Source organism: Petromyzon marinus, unplaced genomic scaffold, assembly GCF_048934315.1.
Source record: "Petromyzon marinus isolate PM22_M1 ecotype Great Lakes invasive population unplaced genomic scaffold, UKy_Petmar_22M1.pri1.0 PM_Scaffold_520, whole genome shotgun sequence".
NCBI classification, from domain to species: domain Eukaryota; kingdom Metazoa; phylum Chordata; class Hyperoartia; order Petromyzontiformes; family Petromyzontidae; genus Petromyzon; species Petromyzon marinus.
In genome coordinates this window covers 39,201-60,843 of record NW_027423525.1, presented here as the reverse complement: position 1 = coordinate 60,843, position 21,643 = coordinate 39,201, and the positions used below count along the sequence as shown (strand labels likewise).

At 61.8% G+C, this 21,643-nt stretch overlaps 1 protein-coding gene across 1 annotated transcript; it reads left to right on the top strand.

Moving 5' to 3' along the window:
• Positions 1-146: 146 nt before the first annotated feature.
• On the top strand, positions 147-21,426 carry LOC142905316 (uncharacterized; the record flags this gene model as incomplete). Its single annotated transcript, XM_076064562.1, has 3 exons — positions 147-259; positions 19,951-20,262; positions 20,326-21,426. Coding segments are annotated over 3 exons (1,068 nt in total), but the record flags the coding sequence as incomplete, so codon positions are not given.
• Positions 21,427-21,643: the final 217 nt, after the last annotated feature.

Below are 21,643 nucleotides of genomic sequence, written 5' to 3'. Positions count from 1 at the left end.
GAGGCTACCTGGGAGCTTTGTCTGTGTGGTGGTGTGTGTAGTACATAGACACTGCTGCTGCTACTCGCTAGCGTAACAGCACTTGCCCTCTGCAGCCCTGGCTAGAGGCTACCTGGGGGAGCTTTATCTGTGTGTGTGTGCTCCAGGTGTGGCAGGGAGCTAACGCGGTGAAGACAGCGCGGAAGATGCTGGGGGAGACGAAGCCGGACGACTCGAACCCCGGCACCATACGGGGAGACTTTGCCGTGCAAGTGGGGCGGTGAGGGAGACACGGGGAGAGAGAGACACGGGGAGAGAGAGAGACACGGGAGAGAGAGAGAGAGAGACACGGGGAGAGAGAGAGAGACACGGGGAGAGAGAGAGAGAGACACGGGGAGAGAGGGACGGGGAGAGAGAGAGGGAGACACGGGGAGAGAGAGAGACACGGGGAGAGAGGGACGGGGAGAGAGAGACACGGGGAGAGAGAGAGAGACACGGGGGAGAGAGGGAGACACGGGGAGAGAGGGAGACACGGGGGAGAGAGGGAGACACGGGGAGAGAGGAGACACGGGGAGAGAGGGAGACACGGGGAGAGAGGGAGACACGGGGGAGAGAGAGACACGGGGAGAGAGGGAGACACGGGGAGAGAGAGAGAGACACGGGGAGAGAGAGAGACACGGGGGAGAGAGAGGAGACACGGGGAGAGAGAGAGACACGGGAGAGAGAGAGACACGGGGAGAGAGAGAGAGACACGGGGAGAGAGAGAGAGAGAGACGGGGAGAGAGAGAGAGACACGGGGGAGAGAGACACGGGGAGAGAGGGAGACACGGGGGAGAGAGACACGGGGAGGGAGGGGAGACACGGGGAGAGAGAGGGAGACACGGGGAGAGAGAGAGACACGGAGAGAGAGAGACACGGGGAGAGAGAGAGACACGGGGGAGAGAGGGAGACACGGGGAGAGAGAGAGAGAGACACGGGAGAGAGGGACGGGGAGAGAGAGAGGGAGACACGGGGAGAGAGAGAGACACGGGGAGAGAGGGACGGGGAGAGAGAGACACGGGGAGAGAGAGAGAGACACGGGGAGAGAGGGAGACACGGGGAGAGAGGGAGACACGGGGAGAGAGGGAGACACGGGGAGAGAGGGAGACACGGGGAGAGAGGGAGACACGGGGAGAGAGAGAGAGACACGGGGAGAGAGAGAGACACGGGGAGAGAGAGAGACACGGGGAGAGAGAGAGACACGGGGAGAGAGAGAGAGACACGGGGAGAGAGAGAGACACGGGGAGAGAGAGAGACACGGGGAGAGAGAGAGACACGGGGAGAGAGAGAGACACGGGGAGAGAGAGAGAGACACGGGGAGAGAGAGAGAGACACGGGGAGAGAGAGAGAGACACGGGGAGAGAGAGAGAGAGAGAGACGGGGAGAGAGAGACACGGGGGAGAGAGACACGGGGAGAGAGGAGAGACACGGGGAGAGAGAGAGACACGGGGAGAGAGAGAGACACGGGGAGAGAGAGGGAGACACGGGGAGAGAGAGAGACACGGGGAGAGAGAGAGACACGGGAGAGAGAGACACGGGGAGAGAGAGAGACACGGGGAGAGAGAGACACGGGGAGAGAGAGAGACACGGGGAGAGAGAGAGACACGGGGGAGAGAGAGAGAGACACGGGGAGAGAGAGAGAGAGACACGGGGGGAGAGGGGGAGAGAGAGAGAGACACGGGGGGAGAGAGAGAGAGACACGGGGGAGAGAGAGAGAGACACGGGAGAGAGAGAGAGAGAGACACGGGAGAGAGAGGGAGACACGGGGAGAGGGGACAGGGGGAGAGAGAGACACGGGGAGAGAGAGAGACACGGGGAGAGAGAGAGACACGGGGAGAGAGAGAGACACGGGGAGAGAGAGAGACACGGGGAGAGAGAGAGAGACACGGGGAGAGAGAGACGGGGGACACGGAGAGAGAGAGGAGACACGGGGAGAGAGGGACGGGGAGAGAGAGGAGAGGGACGGGGAGGAGAGAGAGAGACACGGGGAGGAGAGAGAGACACGGGGAGAGAGAGAGACACGGGGAGAGAGAGAGAGACACGGGGGAGAGAGAGAGACACGGGGGAGAGAGAGAGACACGGGGAGAGAGGGAGACACGGGGAGAGAGAGAGACACGGGGAGAGAGAGAGACACGGGGAGAGAGAGAGAGACACGGGGAGAGAGAGAGAGACACGGGGAGAGAGAGAGAGACACGGGGGAGAGAGAGAGAGACACGGGGAGAGAGAGAGAGACACGGGGAGAGAGAGAGAGAGACACGGGGAGAGAGAGAGAGACACGGGAGAGAGGAGAGAGACACGGGGAGAGAGAGAGAGACCGGGGAGAGAGAGAGAGACACGGGGAGAGAGAGAGAGACACGGGGAGAGAGAGAGACACGGGGAGGAGAGAGAGACACGGGGAGGAGAGAGAGACACGGGGAGAGAGAGAGAGACACGGGGAGAGAGAGAGAGACACGGGGAGAGAGAGAGACACGGGGAGAGAGAGAGACACGGGGAGAGAGAGAGACACGGGGAGAGAGAGAGACACGGGGAGAGAGAGAGAGACACGGGGAGAGAGAGAGAGACACGGGGAGAGAGAGAGACACGGGGAGAGAGAGAGACACGGGGAGAGAGAGACACGGGGGAGAGAGAGAGAGAGACACGGGGGGAGAGAGAGAGAGAGACACGGGGGGAGAGAGAGAGAGAGACACGGGGGGAGAGAGAGAGAGAGACACGGGGGAGAGAGAGAGGGAGACACGGGGAGAGAGGGAGACACGGGGGGAGGGAGAGAGAGACACGGGGAGAGAGAGAGACACGGGGAGAGAGAGAGACACGGGGAGAGAGAGAGACACGGGGAGAGAGAGAGGGAGACACGGGGAGAGAGGGACGGGGACACGGAGAGAGAGAGGGAGACACGGAGGGAGAGAGGGACGGGGAGAGAGAGAGGGAGACACGGGGAGAGAGAGAGACACGGGGAGAGAGAGAGACACGGGGAGAGAGAGAGACACGGGGAGAGAGAGAGACACGGGGGAGAGAGAGAGACACGGGGAGAGAGAGAGACACGGGGAGAGAGAGAGACACGGGGAGAGAGAGAGACACGGGGAGAGAGAGAGACACGGGGAGAGAGAGAGACACGGGGGAGAGAGAGAGACACGGGGAGAGAGAGAGACACGGGGAGAGAGAGAGACACGGGGAGAGAGAGAGACACGGGGAGAGAGAGAGACACGGGAGAGAGAGAGACACGGGGAGAGAGAGAGACACGGGGGAGAGAGAGAGACACGGGGAGAGAGAGAGACACGGGGAGAGAGAGAGAGAGAGAGACACGGGGAGAGAGAGAGAGAGAGAGACACGGGGAGAGAGAGAGAGAGAGACACGGGGAGAGAGAGAGACACGGGGAGAGAGAGAGACACGGGGAGAGAGAGAGACACGGGGAGAGAGAGAGACACGGGGAGAGAGGGACGGGGAGAGAGGGAGAGACACGGAGAGAGAGACGGGGAGAGAGACACGGGGAGAGAGAGACACGGGAGAGAGAGAGAGAGGGAGACACGGGGAGAGAGAGGGAGACACGGGGAGAGAGAGGGAGACACGGGGAGAGAGAGGGAGACACGGGAGAGAGAGGGAGACACGGGGAGAGAGAGGGAGACACGGGGAGAGAGAGGGAGACACGGGGAGAGAGGGAGACACGGGGAGAGAGGGAGACACGGGGAGAGAGGGAGACACGGGGAGAGAGGGAGACACGGGGAGAGAGGAGACACGGGGAGAGAGGAGAGACACGGGGAGAGAGGGAGACACGGGGAGAGAGGGAGACACGGGGAGAGAGGGAGACACGGGAGAGAGAGAGAGACACGGGGAGAGAGAGAGAGACACGGGGAGAGAGAGAGAGAGACACGGGGAGAGAGAGAGAGAGACACGGGGAGAGAGAGAGAGAGACACGGGGAGAGAGAGAGAGAGACACGGGGAGGAGAGAGAGAGAGAGACACGGGGAGAGAGAGAGAGAGACACGGGGAGAGAGAGAGAGAGACACGGGGAGAGAGAGAGAGAGACACGGGGAGAGAGAGAGAGAGACACGGGGAGAGAGAGAGAGAGAGACACGGGGAGAGAGAGAGAGAGAGACACGGGGAGAGAGAGAGAGACACGGGGGAGAGAGAGAGAGACACGGGGAGAGAGAGAGAGACACGGGGAGAGAGAGAGAGACACGGGGGAGAGAGAGAGAGACACGGGGAGAGAGAGAGAGACACGGGGAGAGAGAGAGAGACACGGGGAGAGAGAGAGAGACACGGGGAGAGAGAGAGAGACACGGGGAGAGAGAGAGAGACACGGGGAGAGAGAGAGAGACACGGGGAGAGAGAGAGAGACACGGGGAAGAGAGAGACGGGGGGAGAGAGAGAGACACGGGGGGAGAGAGAGAGACACGGGGGGAGAGAGAGAGACACGGGGGGAGAGAGAGAGACACGGGGGGAGAGAGAGAGACACGGGGGGAGAGAGAGAGACACGGGGGGAGAGAGAGAGACACGGGGGAGAGAGAGACACGGGGAGAGAGGGAGAGACACGGGGAGAGAGGGAGAGACACGGGGAGAGAGGGAGAGACACGGGGAGAGAGGGAGAGACACGGGGAGAGAGGGAGAGACACGGGGAGAGAGGGAGAGACACGGGGAGAGAGGGAGAGACACGGGGAGAGAGGGAGAGACACGGGGAGAGAGGGAGAGACACGGGGAGAGAGGGAGAGACACGGGGAGAGAGGGAGAGACACGGGGAGAGAGAGAGAGAGACACGGGGAGAGAGAGAGAGAGACACGGGGAGAGAGAGGGAGAGACACGGGGAGAGAGAGAGAGAGACACGGGGAGAGAGAGAGAGAGACACGGGGAGAGAGAGAGAGAGACACGGGGGGAGAGAGAAGAGAGACACGGGGAGAGAGAGAGAGAGACACGGGGAGAGAGAGAGAGAGACACGGGAGAGAGAGAGAGAGACACGGGGAGAGAGAGAGAGACACGGGGAGAGAGAGAGAGAGACACGGGGAGAGAGAGAGAGAGACACGGGGAGAGAGAGTGAGAGACACGGGGAGAGAGAGAGAGACACGGGGAGAGAGAGAGAGACACGGGGAGAGAGAGAGAGACACGGGGAGAGAGAGAGAGACACGGGGAGAGAGAGAGAGACACGGGGAGAGAGAGAGAGACACGGGGAGAGAGAGAGAGACACGGGGAGAGAGAGAGAGACACGGGGAGAGAGAGAGAGACACGGGGAGAGAGAGAGAGACACGGGGAGAGAGAGAGAGACACGGGGAGAGAGAGAGAGACACGGGGAGAGAGAGAGAGACACGGGGAGAGAGAGAGACGGGGGGAGAGAGAGAGACACGGGGGGAGAGAGAGAGACACGGGGGGAGAGAGAGAGACACGGGGGGAGAGAGAGAGACACGGGGGGAGAGAGAGAGACACGGGGGGAGAGAGAGAGACACGGGGGGAGAGAGAGAGACACGGGGGGGAGAGAGAGACACGGGGAGAGAGAGAGACACGGGGAGAGAGAGAGACACGGGGAGAGAGAGAGACACGGGGAGAGAGAGAGACACGGGGAGAGAGAGAGACACGGGGAGAGAGAGAGACACGGGGAGAGAGAGAGACACGGGGAGAGAGAGAGACACGGGGAGAGAGAGAGACACGAGGAGAGAGAGAGACACGGGGAGAGGGAGAGAGAGACACGGGGAGAGGGGAGAGAGAGACACGGGGAGAGGGAGAGAGAGACACGGGGAGAGGGAGAGAGAGACACGGGGAGAGGAGAGAGAGACACGGGGAGAGGGAGAGAGAGACACGGGGAGAGGGAGAGAGAGACACGGGGAGAGGGAGAGAGAGACACGGGGAGAGGGAGAGAGAGACACGGGGAGAGGGAGAGAGAGACACGGGGAGAGGGAGAGAGAGACACGGGAGAGGGAGAGAGAGACACGGGGAGAGGGAGAGAGAGACACGGGGAGAGGGGAGAGAGAGACACGGGGAGAGGGAGAGAGAGACACGGGGAGAGGGAGAGAGAGACACGGGGAGAGAGGGAGACACGGGGAGAGAGAGAGACACGGGGAGAGAGGGACACACGGGGAGAGAGGGAGACGCGGGGAGAGAGAGAGAGACACGGGAGAGAGAGAGAGACACGGGGAGAGAGAGAGACACGGGGAGAGAGAGAGACACGGGGAGAGAGAGAGACACGGGGAGAGAGAGAGACACGGGGAGAGAGAGGGAGACAGGAGAGAGACACGGGGAGAGAGAGGGAGACACGGGGAGAGAGGGGGAGACACGGGGAGAGAGAGGAGAGACACGGGGAGAGAGGGAGAGACACGGGGAGAGAGGGAGAGACACGGGGAGAGAGGGAGAGACACGGGGAGAGAGGGAGAGACACGGGGAGAGAGGGAGAGACACGGGGAGAGGAGAGAGACACGGGGAGAGGGGAGAGACACGGGGAGAGAGGGAGAGACACGGGGAGAGAGGGAGAGACACGGGGAGAGAGGGAGAGACACGGGGAGAGAGGGAGAGACACGGGGAGAGAGGGAGAGACACGGGGGAGAGAGGGAGAGACACGGGGAGAGAGGGAGAGACACGGGGAGAGAGGGAGAGACACGGGAGAGAGGGAGAGACACGGGGAGAGAGGGAGAGACACGGGGAGAGAGGGAGAGACACGGGGAGAGAGGGAGAGACACGGGGAGAGAGGGAGAGACACGGGGAGAGAGGGAGAGACACGGGGAGAGAGGGAGAGACACGGGAGAGAGGGAGAGACACGGGGAGAGAGGGAGAGACACGGGGAGAGAGGGAGAGACACGGGGAGAGAGGGAGAGACACGGGGAGAGAGGGAGAGACACGGGGAGAGAGGGAGAGACACGGGGAGAGAGGGAGAGACACGGGGAGAGAGGGAGAGACACGGGGAGAGAGGGAGAGACACGGGGAGAGAGGGAGAGACACGGGGAGAGAGGGAGAGACACGGGGAGAGAGGGAGAGACACGGGGAGAGAGGGAGAGACACGGGGAGAGAGGGAGAGACACGGGGAGAGAGGGAGAGACACGGGGAGAGAGGGAGAGACACGGGGAGAGAGGGAGAGACACGGGGAGAGAGGGACGGGAGAGAGAGAGAGACACGGGGGAGAGAGAGAGAGACACGGGGAGAGAGAGAGAGACACGGGGAGAGAGAGACACGGGGAGAGAGAGAGAGACACGGGGAGAGAGAGAGAGACACGGGGGAGAGAGAGAGAGAGACACGGGGAGAGAGAGAGAGAGACACGGGGAGAGAGAGAGAGAGAGAGACACGGGGAGAGAGAGACACGGGGAGAGAGAGAGACGGGGAGAGAGAGAGACACGGGGGGAGAGAGAGAGACACGGGGGGAGAGAGAGAGACACGGGGGGAGAGAGAGAGACACGGGGGGAGAGAGAGAGACACGGGGGGAGAGAGAGACACGGGGGAGAGAGAGAGACACGGGGAGAGAGAGAGACACGGGGGAGAGAGAGAGACACGGGGAGAGAGAGAGACACGGGGAGAGAGAGAGACACGGGGAGAGAGAGAGACACGGGGAGAGAGAGAGACACGGGGAGAGAGAGAGACACGGGGAGAGAGAGAGACACGGGGAGAGAGAGAGAGACACGGGGAGAGAGAGAGAGACACGGGGAGAGAGAGAGAGACACGGGGAGAGAGAGAGAGACACGGGGAGAGAGAGAGAGACACGGGGAGAGAGAGAGAGACACGGGGAGAGAGAGAGAGACACGGGGAGAGAGAGAGAGACACGGGGAGAGAGAGAGAGACACGGGGAGAGAGAGAGAGACACGGGGAGAGAGAGAGAGACACGGGGAGAGAGAGAGAGACACGGGGAGAGAGAGAGAGACACGGGGAGAGAGAGAGACACGGGAGAGAGAGAAGAGACACGGGGAGAGAGAGAGACACGGGGAGAGAGAGAGACACGGGGGAGAGAGAGAGACACGGGGAGAGAGAGAGACACGGGGAGAGAGAGAGACACGGGGAGAGAGAGAGACACGGGGAGAGAGAGAGACACGGGGAGAGAGAGAGACACGGGGAGAGAGAGAGACACGGGGAGAGAGAGAGACACGGGAGAGAGAGAGACACGGGGAGAGAGAGAGACACGGGGGGAGAGAGAGACACGGGGAGAGAGAGAGACACGGGGAGAGAGAGAGACACGGGGAGAGAGAGAGACACGGGGAGAGAGAGAGACACGGGGAGAGAGAGAGACACGGGGAGAGAGAGAGAACACGGGGAGAGAGAGAGACACGGGGAGAGAGAGAGACACGGGGAGAGAGAGACACGGGGAGAGAGAGAGACACGGGGGAGAGAGAGAGACACGGGGAGAGAGAGAGACACGGGGAGAGAGAGAGACACGGGGAGAGAGAGAGACACGGGGAGAGAGAGAGACACGGGGAGAGAGAGAGACACGGGGGAGAGAGAGAGACACGGGGAGAGAGAGAGACACGGGGAGAGAGAGAGACACGGGGAGAGAGAGAGACACGGGGAGAGAGAGAGACACGGGGAGAGAGAGGGAGACACGGGGAGAGAGACACGGGGAGAGAGAGAGAGAGAGAGAGACACGGGGAGAGAGGGAGAGACACGGGGAGAGAGAGAGACACGGAGAGAGAGAGAGACACGGATAGAGAGAGAGACACGGGGAGAGAGAGAGACACGGGGAGAGCGAGAGACACGGGGAGAGCGAGAGACACGGGGAGAGCGAGAGACACGGGGAGAGCGAGAGACACGGGGAGCGAGAGACAGGGAGAGAGAGAGAGACATGGGGAGAGAGGGAGAGACAGACACGGGGAGAGAGGGAGAGACACGGGGAGAGAGAGAGAGACACGGGGAGAGAGGGAGAGACACGGGGAGAGAGGGAGAGACACGGGGAGAGAGGGAGACACGGGGAGAGAGGGAGACACGGGGAGAGAGGGAGACACGGGGAGAGAGAGAGACACGGGGAGAGAGAGAGAGACACGGGGAGAGAGAGGGAGACACGGGGAGAGAGAGAGAAAGACACGGGGAGAGAGAGGGAGAGACACGGGGAGAGAGAGGGAGAGACACGGGGAGAGAGGGAGAGACACGGGAGAGAGAGAGAGAGACACGGGGAGAGAGAGAGAGAGACACGGGGAGAGAGAGAGAGACACGGGGAGAGAGAGAGAGAGACACGGGGAGAGAGAGAGAGACACGGGAGAGAGAGAGAGACACAGGGGAGAGAGAGAGAGAGACACACGGGGAGAGAGAGAGAGAGACACGCGGAGAGAGAGAGAGACACGGGGAGAGAGGGACGGGGAGAGAGGGAGAGACACGGGGAGAGAGAGAGACACGGGGAGAGAGAGAGAGACACGGGGAGAGAGGGACGGGGAGAGAGGGAGAGACACGGGGGGAGAGAGAGAGAGACACGGGGAGAGAGAGAGACACGGGGAGAGAGAGAGACACGGGGAGAGAGAGAGACACGGGGAGAGAGAGAGACACGGGGAGAGAGAGAGACACGGGGAGAGAGAGAGACACGGGGAGAGAGAGAGACACGGGGAGAGAGAGAGACACGGGGAGAGAGAGAGACACGGGGAGAGAGAGAGACACGGGGAGAGAGAGAGACACGGGGAGAGAGAGAGACACGGGGAGAGAGAGAGACACGGGGAGAGAGAGAGACACGGGGAGAGAGAGAGACACGGGGAGAGAGAGAGACACGGGGAGAGAGAGAGAGACGGGGAGAGAGAGAGACACGGGGAGAGAGAGAAACACGGGGAGAGAGAGAAACACGGGGAGAGAGAGAAACACGGGGAGAGAGAGAGACACGGGGAGAGAGAGAGACACGGGGAGAGAGAGAGAGAGACACGGGGAGAGAGAGAGAGAGACACGGGGAGAGAGTGAGAGACACGGGGAGAGAGAGTGAGAGACACGGGGAGAGAGAGAGAGACACGGGGAGAGAGAGAGAGACACGGGGAGAGAGAGAGAGACACGGGGAGAGAGAGAGAGACACGGGGAGAGAGAGAGAGACACGGGGAGAGAGAGAGAGACACGGGAGAGAGAGAGAGACACGGGGAGAGAGAGAGAGACACGGGGAGAGAGAGAGAGACACGGGAGAGAGAGAGAGAGAGAGACACGGGGAGAGAGAGAGAGACACGGGGAGAGAGAGAGACGGGGGGAGAGAGAGAGACACGGGGGGAGAGAGAGAGACACGGGGGGAGAGAGAGAGACACGGGGGGAGAGAGAGAGACACGGGGGGAGAGAGAGAGACACGGGGGGAGAGAGAGAGACACGGGGGAGAGAGAGAGACACGGGGGGAGAGAGAGAGACACGGGGAGAGAGAGAGACACGGGGAGAGAGAGAGACACGGGGAGAGAGAGAGACACGGGGAGAGAGAGAGACACGGGGAGAGAGAGAGACACGGGGAGAGAGAGAGACACGAGGAGAGAGAGAGACACGGGGAGAGGGAGAGAGAGACACGGGGAGAGGGAGAGAGAGACACGGGGAGAGAGAGAGAGACACGGGGAGAGGGAGAGAGAGACACGGGGAGAGGGAGAGAGAGACACGGGGAGAGGGAGAGAGAGACACGGGGAGAGGGAGAGAGAGACACGGGGAGAGGGAGAGAGAGACACGGGGAGAGGGAGAGAGAGACACGGGGAGAGGGAGAGAGAGACACGGGGAGAGGGAAGAGAGAGACACGGGGAGAGGGAGAGAGAGACACGGGGAGAGGGAGAGAGAGACACGGGGAGAGGGAGAGAGAGACACGGGGAGAGGGAGAGAGAGACACGGGGAGAGAGGGAGACACGGGGAGAGAGAGAGACACGGGGAGAGAGGGGACACACGGGGAGAGAGGGAGACGCGGGGAGAGAGAGAGAGACACGGAGAGAGAGAGAGACACGGGAGAGAGAGAGACACGGGGAGAGAGAGAGACACGGGGAGAGAGAGAGACACGGGGAGAGAGAGAGACACGGGGAGAGAGAGGGAGACACGGGGAGAGAGACACGGGGGAGAGAGAGGGAGACACGGGGAGAGAGGGGAGACACGGGGAGAGAGGGAGAGACACGGGGAGAGAGGGAGAGACACGGGGAGAGAGGGAGAGACACGGGGAGAGAGGGAGAGACACGGGGAGAGAGGGAGAGACACGGGGGAGAGAGGGAGAGACACGGGGAGAGAGGGAGAGACACGGGGAGAGAGGGAGAGACACGGGGAGAGAGGGATAGACACGGGGAGAGAGGGAGAGACACGGGGAGAGAGGGAGAGACACGGGGAGAGAGGGAGAGACACGGGGAGAGAGGGAGAGACACGGGGAGAGAGGGAGAGACACGGGGAGAGAGGGAGAGACACGGGGAGAGAGGGAGAGACACGGGGAGAGAGGGAGAGACACGGGGAGAGAGGGAGAGACACGGGGAGAGAGGGAGAGACACGGGGAGAGAGGGAGAGACACGGGGAGAGAGGGAGAGACACGGGGAGAGAGGGAGAGACACGGGGAGAGAGGGAGAGACACGGGAGAGAGGGAGAGACACGGGGAGAGAGGGAGAGACACGGGGAGAGAGGAGAGACACGGGGAGAGAGGGAGAGACACGGGGAGAGAGGGAGAGACACGGGGAGAGAGGGAGAGACACGGGGAGAGAGGGAGAGACGGGGAGAGAGGGAGAGACACGGGGAGAGAGGGAGAGACACGGGGAGAGAGGGAGAGACACGGGGAGAGAGGGAGAGACACGGGGAGAGAGGGAGAGACACGGGGAGAGAGGGAGAGACACGGGGAGAGAGGGAGAGACACGGGGAGAGAGGGAGAGACACGGGGAGAGAGGGAGAGACACGGGGAGAGAGGGAGAGACACGGGGAGAGAGAGAGAGACACGGGGAGAGAGAGAGAGACACGGGGGGAGAGAGAGAGAGACACGGGGAGAGAGAGAGAGACACGGGGAGAGAGAGAGAGACACGGGGAGAGAGAGAGACACGGGGAGAGAGAGAGAGAGACACGGGGAGAGAGAGAGAGAGACACGGGGAGAGAGAGAGAGAGAGAGACACGGGGAGAGAGAGACACGGGGAGAGAGAGACACGGGGAGAGAGAGACACGGGGAGAGAGAGACACGGGGAGAGAGAGAGACACGGGGGGAGAGAGAGAGACACGGGGGGAGAGAGAGAGACACGGGGGGGAGAGAGAGACACGGGGGGAGAGAGAGACACGGGGAGAGAGAGAGACACGGGGGGAGAGAGAGACACGGGGAGAGAGAGAGACACGGGGAGAGAGAGAGACACGGGGAGAGAGAGAGACACGGGGAGAGAGAGAGACACGGGGAGAGAGAGAGAGACACGGGGAGAGAGAGAGAGACACGGGGAGAGAGAGAGAGACACGGGGAGAGAGAGAGAGACACGGGGAGAGAGAGAGAGACACGGGGAGAGAGAGAGAGACACGGGGAGAGAGAGAGAGACACGGGGAGAGAGAGAGACACGGGGAGAGAGAGAGAGACACGGGGAGAGAGAGAGACACGGGGAGAGAGAGAGACACGGGGAGAGAGAGAGACACGGGGAGAGAGAGAGACACGGGGAGAGAGAGAGACACGGGGAGAGAGAGAGACACGGGGAGAGAGAGAGACACGGGGAGAGAGAGAGACACGGGGAGAGAGAGAGACACGGGGAGAGAGAGAGACACGGGGAGAGAGAGAGACACGGGGAGAGAGAGAGACACGGGGAGAGAGAGAGACACGGGGAGAGAGAGAGACACGGGGAGAGAGAGAGACACGGGGAGAGAGAGAGACACGGGGAGAGAGAGAGACACGGGGAGAGAGAGAGACACGGGGAGAGAGAGAGACACGGGGAGAGAGAGAGACACGGGGAGAGAGAGAGACACGGGGAGAGAGAGAGACACGGGGAGAGAGAGAGAGACACGGGGAGAGAGAGAGACACGGGGAGAGAGAGAGACACGGGGAGAGAGAGAGACACGGGGAGAGAGAGAGACACGGGGAGAGAGAGAGACACGGGGAGAGAGAGAGACACGGGGAGAGAGAGAGACACGGGGAGAGAGAGAGACACGGGGAGAGAGAGAGACACGGGGAGAGAGAGAGACACGGGGAGAGAGAGAGACACGGGGAGAGAGAGGGAGACACGGGGAGAGAGAGGGAGACACGGGGAGAGAGACACGGGGGAGAGAGAGAGAGAGAGACACGGGAGAGAGAGAGACACGGGGAGAGAGAGAGAGAGAAGACACGGGTAGAGAGAGAGACACGGGGAGAGAGAGAGACACGGGGAGAGCGAGAGACACGGGGAGAGCGAGAGACACGGGGAGAGCGAGAGACACGGGGAGAGAGAGAGAGAGACATGGGGAGAGAGGGAGAGACAGACACGGGGAGAGAGGGAGAGACACGGGGAGAGAGGGAGAGACACGGGGAGAGAGGGAGAGACACGGGAGAGAGAGAGAGACACGGGGAGAGAGGGAGAGACACGGGGAGAGAGGGAGAGACACGGGGAGAGAGGGAGACACGGGGAGAGAGGGAGACACGGGGAGAGAGGGAGACACGGGGAGAGAGAGAGACACGGGGAGAGAGAGAGACACGGGGAGAGAGAGAGAGACACGGGGAGAGAGAGGGAGACACGGGGAGAGAGAGGAGACACGGGGAGAGAGAGAGAAGACACGGGGAGAGAGAGGGAGAGACACGGGGAGAGAGGAGAGACACGGGGAGAGAGAGAGAGAGACACGGGGAGAGAGAGAGAGAGACACGGGGGGAGAGAGAGAGAGACACGGGAGAGAGAGAGAGAGAGACACGGGGAGAGAGAGAGAGAGACACGGGGAGAGAGAGAGAGACACACGGGGAGAGAGAGAGAGAGAGACACGGGGAGAGAGAGAGAGAGACACGCAGGGAGAGAGAGAGACACGGGGAGAGAGGGACGGGAGAGAGGGAGAGACACGGGGAGAGAGAGAGACACGGGGAGAGAGAGAGACACGGGGAGAGAGAGAGAGACACGGGGAGAGAGGGAGAGACACGGGGGAGAGAGAGAGAGACACGGGGGGAGAGAGAGAGACACGGGGAGAGAGAGAGACACGGGGAGAGAGAGAGACACGGGGAGAGAGAGAGACACGGGGAGAGAGAGAGACACGGGGAGAGAGAGAGACACGGGGAGAGAGAGAGACACGGGGAGAGAGAGAGACACGGGGAGAGAGAGAGACACGGGGAGAGAGAGAGACACGGGGAGAGAGAGAGACACGGGGAGAGAGAGAGACACGGGGAGAGAGAGAGACACGGGGAGAGAGAGAGACACGGGGAGAGAGAGAGACACGGGGAGAGAGAGAGACACGGGGAGAGAGAGACACGGGGAGAGAGAGAGAGAAACACGGGGAGAGAGAGAAACACGGGGAGAGAGAGAGACACGGGGAGAGAGAGAGACACGGGGGAGAGAGAGAGACGCGGGGGAGAGAGAGAGACGCGGGGAGAGAGAGAGACGCGGGGAGAGAGGGAGAGAGGGAGACACGGGGAGAGAGAGAAACACGGGGAGAGAGAGAAACACGGGGAGAGAGAGAAACACGGGGAGAGAGAGAAACACGGGGAGAGAGAGAGACACGGGGAGAGAGAGAGACACGGGGAGAGAGAGAGACACGGGGAGAGAGAGAGACGCGGGGAGAGAGGGAGACAGGGAGACACGGGGAGAGAGAGAGACACGGGGAGAGAGGGAGAGAGGGAGACACGGGGAGAGAGAGAGGGAGACACGGGGAGAGAGAGAGGGAGACACGGGGAGAGAGAGAGGGAGACACGGGGAGAGAGAGAGGGAGACACGGGGAGAGAGAGGGAGACACGGGGAGAGAGAGAGGGAGACACGGGGAGAGAGAGAGGGAGACACGGGGAGAGAGAGAGGGAGACACGGGGAGAGAGAGAGGGAGACACGGGGAGAGAGAGAGGGAGACACGGGGAGAGAGAGAGGGAGACACGGGGAGAGAGAGAGGGAGACACGGGGAGAGAGAGAGGGAGACACGGGGAGAGAGAGAGGGAGACACGGGGAGGGAGAGAGGGAGACACGGGGAGGGAGAGAGGGAGACACGGGGAGAGAGAGAGGGAGACACGGGGAGAGAGAGAGGGAGACACGGGGAGAGAGAGAGGGAGACACGGGGAGAGAGAGAGGGAGACACGGGGAGAGAGAGAGACACGGGGAGAGAGGGAGACACGGGGAGAGAGGGAGACACGGGGAGAGAGGGAGACACGGGGAGAGAGGGAGACACGGGGAGAGAGGGAGACACGGGGAGAGAGGGAGACACGGGGAGAGAGGGAGACACGGGGAGAGAGGGAGACACGGGGAGAGAGGGAGACACGGGGAGAGAGGGAGACACGGGGAGAGAGGGAGACACGGGGAGAGAGGGAGACACGGGGAGAGGGAGACACGGGGAGAGGGAGACACGGGGAGAGGGAGACACGGAGAGAGAGGGAGACACGGAGAGAGAGGGAGACACGGGGAGAGAGGGAGACACGGGGAGAGAGAGAGACACGGGGAGAGAGAGAGACACGGGGAGAGAGAGAGGGAGACACGGGGAGAGAGAGAGGGAGACACGGGGAGAGAGAGAGGGAGACACGGGGAGAGAGAGAGAGGGAGACACGGGGAGAGAGAGAGAGGGAGACACGGGGAGAGAGAGAGAGGGAGACACGGGGAGAGAGAGAGAGGGAGACACGGGGAGAGAGAGAGAGGGAGACACGGGGAGAGAGAGAGAGGGAGACACGGGGAGAGAGAGAGGGAGACACGGGGAGGGAGAGAGGGAGACACGGGGAGAGAGAGAGGGAGACACGGGGAGAGAGAGAGGGAGACACGGGGAGAGAGAGAGAGGGAGACACGGGGAGAGAGAGAGAGGGAGACACGGGGAGAGAGAGAGAGGGAGACACGGGGAGAGAGAGAGAGGGAGACACGGGGAGAGAGAGAGAGGGAGACACGGGAGAGAGAGAGAGGGAGACACGGGGAGAGAGAGAGAGGGAGACACGGGGAGAGAGAGAGGGAGACACGGGGAGAGAGAGAGAGGGAGACACGGGGAGAGAGAGAGAGGGAGACACGGGGAGAGAGAGAGAGGGAGACACGGGGAGAGAGAGAGAGGGAGACACGGGGAGAGAGAGAGAGGGAGACACGGGGAGAGAGAGAGAGGGAGACACGGGGAGAGAGAGAGGGAGACACGGGGAGAGAGAGAGAGGGAGACACGGGGAGAGAGAGAGAGGGAGACACGGGGAGAGAGAGAGAGGGAGACACGGGGAGAGAGAGAGAGGGAGACACGGGGAGAGAGAGAGAGGGAGACACGGGGAGAGAGAGAGAGGGAGACACGGGGAGAGAGAGAGAGGGAGACACGGGGAGAGAGAGAGAGGGAGACACGGGGAGAGAGAGAGAGGGAGACACGGGGAGAGAGAGAGAGGGAGACACGGGGAGAGAGAGAGAGGGAGACACGGGGGAGAGAGAGAGAGGGAGACACGGGGAGAGAGAGAGAGGGAGACACGGGGAGAGAGAGAGAGGGAGACACGGGGAGAGAGAGAGAGAGGAGACACGGGGAGAGAGAGAGAGGGAGACACGGGGAGAGAGAGAGAGGGAGACACGGGGAGAGAGAGAGAGGGAGACACGGGGAGAGAGAGAGGAGACACGGGGAGAGAGAGAGACACGGGGAGAGAGAGAGACACGGGGAGAGAGAGAGACACGGGGAGAGAGGGAGACACGGGGAGAGAGGGAGACACGGGGAGAGAGAGGAGACACGGGGAGAGGGAGACACGGGGAGAGAGGTAGACACGGGGAGAGAGGGAGACACGGGGAGAGAGGGAGACACGGGGAGAGAGGGAGACACGGGGAGAGAGGGAGACACGGGGAGAGAGGGAGACACGGGGAGAGAGGGAGACACGGGGAGAGGGAGACACGGGGAGAGAGGGAGACACGGGGAGAGAGGGAGACACGGGGAGAGAGAGGGAGACACGGGGAGAGAGAGGGAGACACGGGGAGAGAGAGGGAGACACGGGGAGAGAGAGGGAGACACGGGGAGAGAGAGAGACACGGGGAGAGAGAGAGACACGGGGAGAGAGAGAGACACGGGGAGAGAGAGAGACACGGGGAGAGAGAGAGACACGGGGAGAGAGAGAGACACGGGGAGAGAGAGAGACACGGGGAGAGAGAGAGACACGGGGAGAGAGAGAGACACGGGGAGAGAGAGAGACACGGGGAGAGAGAGAGACACGGGGAGAGAGAGAGACGGGGAGAGAGAGAGACACGGGGAGAGAGAGAGACACGGGGAGAGAGAGAGCCACGGGGAGAGAGAGAGACACGGGGAGAGAGAGAGACACGGGGAGAGAGAGAGACACGGGGAGAGAGAGAGACACGGGGAGAGAGAGAGACACGGGGAGAGAGAGAGACACGGGGAGAGAGAGAGACACGGGGAGAGAGAGAGACACGGGGAGAGAGAGAGACACGGGGAGAGAGAGAGACACGGGGAGAGAGAGAGACACGGGGAGAGAGAGAGACACGGGGAGAGAGAGAGACACGGGGAGAGAGAGAGACACGGGGAGAGAGAGAGACACGGGGAGAGAGAGAGACACGGGGAGAGAGAGAGACACGGGGAGAGAGAGAGACACGGGGAGAGAGAGAGACACGGGGAGAGAGAGAGACACGGGGAGAGAGAGAGACACGGGGAGAGAGAGAGACACGGGGAGAGAGAGAGACACGGGGAGAGAGAGAGACACGGGGAGAGAGAGCGACACGGGGAGAGAGAGCGACACGGGGAGAGAGAGAGACACGGGGAGAGAGAGAGACACGGGGAGAGAGAGAGACACGGGGAGAGAGAGAGACACGGGGAGAGGGGTAGACACGGGGAGAGGGGGTAGACACGGGAGAGGGGGGAGAGGGGTAGAGACACGGGGAGGGGGAGAGGGGGAGACACGGGGAGAGGGGGAGAGGGGGAGACACGGGGAGAGGGGGAGAGGGGGAGACACGGGAAGAGGAGGAGAGAGAGACACGGGGAGAGGGGTATAGGGAGACACGGGGAGAGGGAGACACGGGGAGAGGGAGACACGGGGAGAGGGAGACACGGGGAGAGGGAGACACGGGGAGAGGGAGACACGGGGAGAGGGAGACACGGGGAGAGGGAGACACGGGGAGAGGGAGACACGGGGAGAGGGAGACACGGGGAGAGGGAGACACGGGGAGAGGGAGACACGGGGAGAGGGAGACACGGGGAGAGGGAGACACGGGGAGAGGGAGACACGGGGAGAGGGAGACACGGGGAGAGGGAGACACGGGGAGAGGGAGACACGGGGAGAGGGAGACACGGGGAGAGGGAGACACGGGGAGAGGGAGACACGGGGAGAGGGAGACACGGGGAGAGGGAGACACGGGGAGAGGGAGACACGGGGAGAGGGAGACACGGGGAGAGGGAGACTCGGGGAGAGGGAGACACGGGGAGAGGGAGACACGGGGAGAGGGAGACACGGGGAGAGGGAGACACGGGGAGAGGGAGCGGTAGAGGGAGACACGGGGAGAGGGAGCGGTAAAACAACCCCCTACCTCCTCGCGGTGCCGGACGGGCAACGCTGTCGTGGACAGTGCTGTGGGGGGAAGGCCAATTCCGATTGGCTCCTCTCCCCTCATGGCATCTGTGACCACCACAGCGGCTGAATGTGGGCTCTGGATGGATGTGAGGCGCTGGTAACCCCTCCACCTTCAATAACCTACCACTAAACTAGGACCGAAAAATTGTCGATTTGGTAATAGCTGCTCAGTCAGAGGAAGAGTTGGAGACGCTGCTGCTGCTGAGACTGGAGCGTGCCACTAAGAGGTGGGGCCTTACCATCAGCCCCACCAAAACTAAGCACCAGCCTGGGTATTTTGTACCATCGGACACTCCACCCCCACAACTCCCAATCGGTGATGGGGCAGTTGTGGAGAGAGTGGAGAGTTTCCCATACCTGGGCAGTGTGCTCATGATCGGCTCCAGTTTAACAGCAGAGGTCTCACTCCGAATCAGTCGAGCGGCAATATCTTTTCATCGTTTGTGTAACGCTGTGTGGAAGCTACCTGGTCTGTCGCTCCGCACTAAGCTTCAGGTCTTCTCGGCCACGGTCATTCCCTCCCTTCTCTACGCTTGTGAAACGTGGACCCCTCCTAATGGAACATCTTCGCCGGTTAGAAACATTTAGGCTGGCCTGCCTACGATCCATCCTGGGTTTAACCAGGCTGGATTGTGTGAGGAGCTCACAAATCCTCAACAGAGCTGGGCAAGGTCCCATCGGTGAGCTCCTCCGGCGGGCAAGGCTGCGATGGCTGGGTCATGTAGCCCGCATGCCCAGCCACCGCATGCCGAAACAGCTTTTGTTCAGCCGGATCGAGGGGGCTAAGCGGGCACGGCACGGGCTAGAGAAGAGATGGAGTGATGTGGTACAGGAGGACGTGGAGCTGAGTGGACTTGCCGATGACCGGTACCAGCAGTGTCAAGATCGGCCTCTGTGGAGGAGGCTCGTGAAGGATGCTACTGGGCAGTTGGAGGCAGTCGCCCTCCAACAACAACGGAGGGCGGAGGAGCGACGCTCACAACAGCGAGCGGAGCGCCGGGTGGCTAAAGCACAGCAGGTTGGCACAGTAGGGGGCACAGGTGGTGCATCAGCCAGTCATCTCAGTCATCTCAGTCAGTCGACCCGTGGCACCTGCTGGGTCTGCTGCCCCGTGACCTCCTGCCAGCGGGCGTTCGACACTTCACGTGGCAGCCTCAGGGTGCACCTAGCCTGGCACAAGCGTCGTGGTGACGTCACCGCCACTTAGTGGCGAATGGCGGTTGTTGTTGTTGTGTTGTTGTGTGTCTGTGTGTATGTCTGTGTGTGAGATTCATCTCCTCTCCCCCCCCCACTCTCTCCCCCCCACTACTCTCCCCCCCACCACCACTACTCCCCCCCACCACCACCACTCTCCCCCCCACCACCACCACTCTCCCCCCCACCACCACAGGAACATCATCCACGGCAGCGATTCTGTGGCGAGCGCTGAGAAGGAGATTTCTCTTTGGTTCACTGCCGAAGAGGTCACCTCGTGGAAGAGCTGCTCACACGACTGGGTCTACGAATAGTCGCGCCCACTACCACCCACTACCACCCACTACCACCCACTACCACCCACTACCACCCACCACCACCCACTACCACCCACTACCACCCACTACCACCCACTACCACCCACCGCCCACTACCACCCACTACCACCCACTACCACCCACTACCACCCACTACCACCCACTACCACCCACCGCCCACTACCACCCACCGCTACTACCACCCACTACCACCCACCGCCCACTACCACCCACCACTACTAGTACCCACTACCACCCACCACTACTACCACCCACCACTACTACCACCCACTACCACCCACTACCACCCACCGCCCACTACCACCCACTACCACCCACCACCGCCCACTACCACCCACCGCTACTACCACCCACTACCACCCACCGCCCACTACCACCCACCACTACTACCACCCACTACCACCCACCACCCACTACCACCCACTACCACCCACCGCCCACTACCACCCACTACCACCCACTACCACCCACTACCACCCACTACTACTACCACCCACTACCACCCACTACCACCCACTACCACCCACCGCCACTACCACCCACTACCACCCACCACTACTACCACCCACCACTACTACCACCCACTACTACTACCACCCACTACCACCCACCACTACTACCACCCACTACCACCCACCACTACTACCACCCACTACCACCCACCACTACTACCACCCACTACCACCCACCACCACTACCACCCACTACCTCCCACCACTACTACCACCCACTACCACCCACCGCTACTACCACCCACTACCACCCACCGCTACTACCACCCACTACCACCCACCACTAGTACCCACCGCTACTACCACCCACTACCACCCACCGCTACTACCACCCACCACCACCCACCGCTACTACCACCCACCACCACCCACCATTACCCAACACTACCCGCTACTCGTGGCACTCGGTACTCACGACTACTACACACAGACTGACACACACGCTGACACACAGACTGACACACACACACTGACCCACACACACTGACACACACACACTGACACACTCACTGACACACACAGACACACACTGACACACTGACACACACTCACTGACACACTGACACACACACACTGACACACACACACTGACACACACACACTGACACACACACACTGACACACACACACTGACACACACACACTGACACACACACACTGACACACACACACTGACACACACACACTGACACACACACACTGACACACACACACTGACACACACACACTGACACACACACACTGACACACACACACTGACACACACACTGACACACACACTGACACACACACTGACACACACACACAGACACACACTCACTGACTGTTCCGTGCTACAGGCGTCTGTCGTGTTCACCGCCCTCTCTCCCAAGTGAATAAAGTCTCCGACTCCGCCTCTGTCTATGAGTCTCATTAATATTCATGAATACACCACGCCCATCTCATTAATATTCATGAATACACCAAGCCCATCTCATTAATATTCATGAATACACCACGCCCATCTCATCAATATTCACGAGCCACCACGCCCATCTCATTAATATGCACGAGCCACCACACCCATCTCATTAATATTCATGAATACACCACGCCCATCTCATTAATATT